At 39.9% G+C, this 4,171-nt stretch overlaps 1 protein-coding gene across 1 annotated transcript in view; it reads left to right on the forward strand.

The window, feature by feature from the left end:
- LOC108577187 (angiopoietin-4) overlaps nucleotides 1-3,147 on the forward strand; it is a 4,623-nt gene extending 1,476 nt beyond the window's left edge. The window contains exons 2-9 of the mRNA XM_017940299.1: nucleotides 306-532; nucleotides 603-1,047; nucleotides 1,300-1,554; nucleotides 1,633-1,942; nucleotides 2,003-2,134; nucleotides 2,196-2,383; nucleotides 2,443-2,586; nucleotides 2,645-3,147. Coding sequence (XP_017795788.1) covers nucleotides 306-532; nucleotides 603-1,047; nucleotides 1,300-1,554; nucleotides 1,633-1,942; nucleotides 2,003-2,134; nucleotides 2,196-2,383; nucleotides 2,443-2,586; nucleotides 2,645-2,906 — 1,963 coding nt within the window. The 3' untranslated portion in view covers nucleotides 2,907-3,147. The remainder of the gene's footprint in view (nucleotides 1-305; nucleotides 533-602; nucleotides 1,048-1,299; nucleotides 1,555-1,632; nucleotides 1,943-2,002; nucleotides 2,135-2,195; nucleotides 2,384-2,442; nucleotides 2,587-2,644) is intronic.
- The last annotated feature ends 1,024 nt before the right edge of the window (nucleotides 3,148-4,171 follow it).

Genomic DNA, 4,171 nt, shown 5'->3' on the forward strand with positions numbered 1-4,171 from the left:
TTACATACCTACTTAGATAAAAGTAAAATTGTACATAGGAAATAGTAAATTTTCAAAATGCTGTTGAACTTTCAAATTATACCATATTACAAACACGTTTTATGTATATCGTAAGATTCGAAAGGACGGTAGTAAGCACAGACTATTGACCTACCTGCAAACGAATTGCGTAAAATTACACGGTAGCAGGAGAAAGGATACATCCGTTTTTAGGTTGAAAGCTCTATCTTAAGTAGAAAACTGTAGAAAAGTGGGGTGGTTAGGGGAACGAGTTTCTAAGGTTTCGCTCGAAAATTTCTTTCCAGGGAACAATACCTTTTCAACGTTTTCGAGGTGATAGTTTCGACTTTGGAATCGAAATTACAGCGAATCGAAAATTTGGACAAAGCGGTGGAACATTTGACAAGAAGAGTAGAAGCTTTGGATTCGCGCGTGAACGATAATATCGATAAAACCGACGCGGTTATTACGAAGCTACGAACTTTGGACCTGAAGCTTTTCCATCCAGCGTCTACCGACGAAACGAAAAGCGGTATGTGTAAATGCAACGTTAATTCTAGTAGATCGTGTACATCCATACATACGTACGATTCGTCGAGCAGGCTCGCAAACGACGGTTCATCACAAACGGGAAAATCCATCGTCCGAGACCCTCGGTGAACAATTACTGTCGCTCGATCAGAAGGTATCGGATATCGATAATAAATTGATCGACTTGAAAAATCAACTGGATAACAATCTTTTACAAATCGACGACATAAACGCCGAAGCGAGTGAGAAAAAGCCAGTCAGTATGAGCGTAATCGAAATCACGAAAGCGATGAGCAACGAAGTAATAAATCACATTACGATCGAGATTGAAAATTTAAGGCAAGCGACGAATAACATGGATAGGAAATTACAGTTCCACGTGAATCTGGTTTCCGATCGTTTGGGAACTATTTACAACATGATGACGGACGTGCACGACGCGATAAGAGGGACGCAAATGTTCAATCTCACGACGACAACAACAGCAACAACCACCACCGAACCACCACCGAAGCAGTATCCGATGCTGACTGTTTCGGAAAAAATGGACCAAGTTTGGAACGTGGTGGTAAGTGAGAATAGTAGTAGTAGTAGTAGTAGTAGTAGTAGTAGTAGTAGTAGTAGTAGTAGTAGTAGTAGTAGTAGTAGTAGTAGTAGTAGTAGTAGTAGTAGTAGTAGTAGTAGTAGTAGTAGTAGTAGTAGTAGTAGTAGTAGTAGTAGTAGTAGTAGTAGTAGTAGTAGTAGTAGTAGTAGTAGTAGTAGTAGTAGTAGTAGTAGTAGTAGTAGTAGTACCGTGGACGACCTACTGCCAAAATCCGACGAACTGCTTACGCAAACTCAAAGGCAAGAAAGGGCGATCAACGAAATCCACGCGGATCTAAGATCGAAAACGAACAAGATCATCGAAAATTTGGAAGGAGTGGAAAATAGGTTGCGCAAGCAAGAGGACGACGTTGCCAGCCTCGCTCAACGTCCAATCCCCGCGGAACTGCTTCTCGATCCCACGATCGATCGACTCGTCGAGTACGATTCGAATTTAAACACGTACTAACCATTCTCATCTCTTTGCCCCGTATGAAAAAGAAACTTGTTTTTATCCAGATACGTGGGATTATCGGAAGATGTACCAACCGAAACTACCATTCTACCGGCTACGCCAACTACGATTGTTTCGTCGTCGGTTTCAATGTCCATGTCTTCTTCGACTTCGTCGAATACCGTGAATAACAATTTGAACAACATCGCCGGTACCAACAATAACTCGATCGGTTCAACTACCAGTAGTCCCTCTAGCTCTCAACGATCCTCGTCTAAAAATCGTGGCGTTATATTTCCAAGTGTAAAAAATAAACCAAGTCCGGCAAATTCAACCTTTACCACCGACGCGTTTCTCAGTTACAAGGACGTTAAGGTAAGTAGTTGTTTATCAGCCGTTATACACAAATTTCGTCAACCGTTACATTTTTCACAGGGATACTCGTGCGTCGATTTATCAAACGCAGGCATGAGAGACAGCGGTGTTTATTATCTTCAAATTCGTGGAACAACTTATTGGTTCCTCAAGGTTTATTGCGAACAAGATATCGCGGAAGGAGGATGGACGGTAAAGTACTGTATTTTTACGGTAAAGTACGTGGTAGTAAAGTAACGTTCAACAAATTCAGGTGATTCAAAGAAGAGACGACTTCGGCGAGCCAAGAGAGAATTTCAATCGAGATTGGGCGGATTACAAGAACGGTTTCGGGGACCCTGCTAGAGAATTTTGGCTCGGCAACGAAAACATATATATGTTAACGAACAACGAAGATTACACGCTCAGAGTGGAACTGGAAGATTTCGAAGGTAACAAAAGGTAAGATTTTTACAACAAGTGTACGATAGAAAGTACGGAGAGCAATCTTTTTCTCTCAGGTTCGCTCAGTATTCTCATTTCAAAATCTATTCGGAGGGAGAATATTACAAATTGGAGATCGACGGCTACGACGGAAATGCGGGAGATTCGTTGAACGATCCTTGGTACGGTTCGAACAACAGTCCATTCTCCACGTACAACAGGTAACAATTCCTTCCGAAAACTTTCCGTGCAATTTACGAAACAACTTGAAATTTCAAGGGACAACGACAGGTCCTCGTTGAATTGCGCTTCTATGCTGAAGGGAGGATGGTGGTGGAAGTCGTGCGGACGGGGATTAAACGGTCTCTACTTGAACGATCCTCAAGATTTGACAGCTCGACAAGGTATCGTATGGTTCCGCTGGAGAGGTTGGGATTACACCTTGAAACGTGCCACCATGATGATCAAACCAAAAGGACCGACGACGACGACGACGACGACGACGACGACAACGACGACAACAACATCAACAACGGTATAGGCGGTTACGACGAACAATCTTCTAGAAGAATTGTACTACGTATAGCAGTTACCAAATATACTACGTGTAAGAATATGTCAACAACGACATAGTTAACTGGTGCAATATTACGCCTACGTGAAACGTGGACTATAATTTGTATTATAAACGTGACATATACGTAGTACCACGATTATTTTTAATAAATCTTGTACGACGAGTAACTAAAGAAAAGAGGATCTACAAGCAAGATTCGAATACCAAGCGCATATGTAAATTTCAAATAAAATTTCATTTTAATTTTCTTGGAAAGATGAATGTACTTATGTATGGGAACATAAAATAGGTCAAGTACTTTTAACTTGACAAACTTTTTCGTCACTTTCTTTCTTACTTTCTTACTTTCTTTCTTTCTTTCCTTCTTTCTTTCTTTATTTCCTTCTTCTTTCTCTTTTTTTCTATTTTAAAAGATGCTTCGGAATCGGGCCGAAATAGTTGTAACGGTCTTCGGGCTTTTTCTCCCAAAGTCGGGAGATAAGAACGCCGATAAATAACCGTGTCGGCAATATGAGAATATTCTTCTAAAAAATAAAGCGGAAAAGGGTTAAATCTTGGTTGATACGAAATAATCGGTTTATAAAGTAATCGATAATTGAATCTTACGTCGATCGAATCTTCGTCGATAAGACCTCGCAAATATGCTTGTAAAAGAAACTAATTCGCAACTCGGAGAGACAAACACTGGGGAATATTTTTCTAAAGAAAGAACTAACCCAATTCGGAAAGACAAACCCTAGGGAATATTTTTCTTAAAAAAAAAAAAAAACTAACACAACTCGGAAGGACAAACCCTAGGGAATATGTTTCTAAAAAAAAACTAACCCGAAAATAAAAAAATTGTCGGAACGTCGTTGATATGTTTAAAAAAAAACTGACCTTCCTTGAATGGACTGGTTGTTTCCGAAAATTCGAATCAATGTACCTATTTTTTTGAAAAAGGGAAACGAAAGCTCTTTTTTCAAAGAATTCAAACGGAATATATCGCTGGTGTGTCGATGTATCGACGAATTTGCGAACGTCTATTCGATCGAACCCTTTCGTTTTATCCGTCACGTCTCGATCGTATTACTTGCTGCGTAACCAACAGGTTACCTATCACGACGATTCGCTGAACAATTGTACGCCAAGAAATAACACCGCGTGGAGGTGTATTCATTTTAATATATAAATTATCTGTGTAGTGATTCTAATAATCCATATGAGTATGTAATTTGAACTCAAATATT

Source organism: Habropoda laboriosa, unplaced genomic scaffold (genome assembly GCF_001263275.1).
Source record: "Habropoda laboriosa isolate 0110345459 unplaced genomic scaffold, ASM126327v1 scaffold597, whole genome shotgun sequence".
Taxonomy (NCBI): Eukaryota; Metazoa; Arthropoda; class Insecta; order Hymenoptera; family Apidae; genus Habropoda; species Habropoda laboriosa.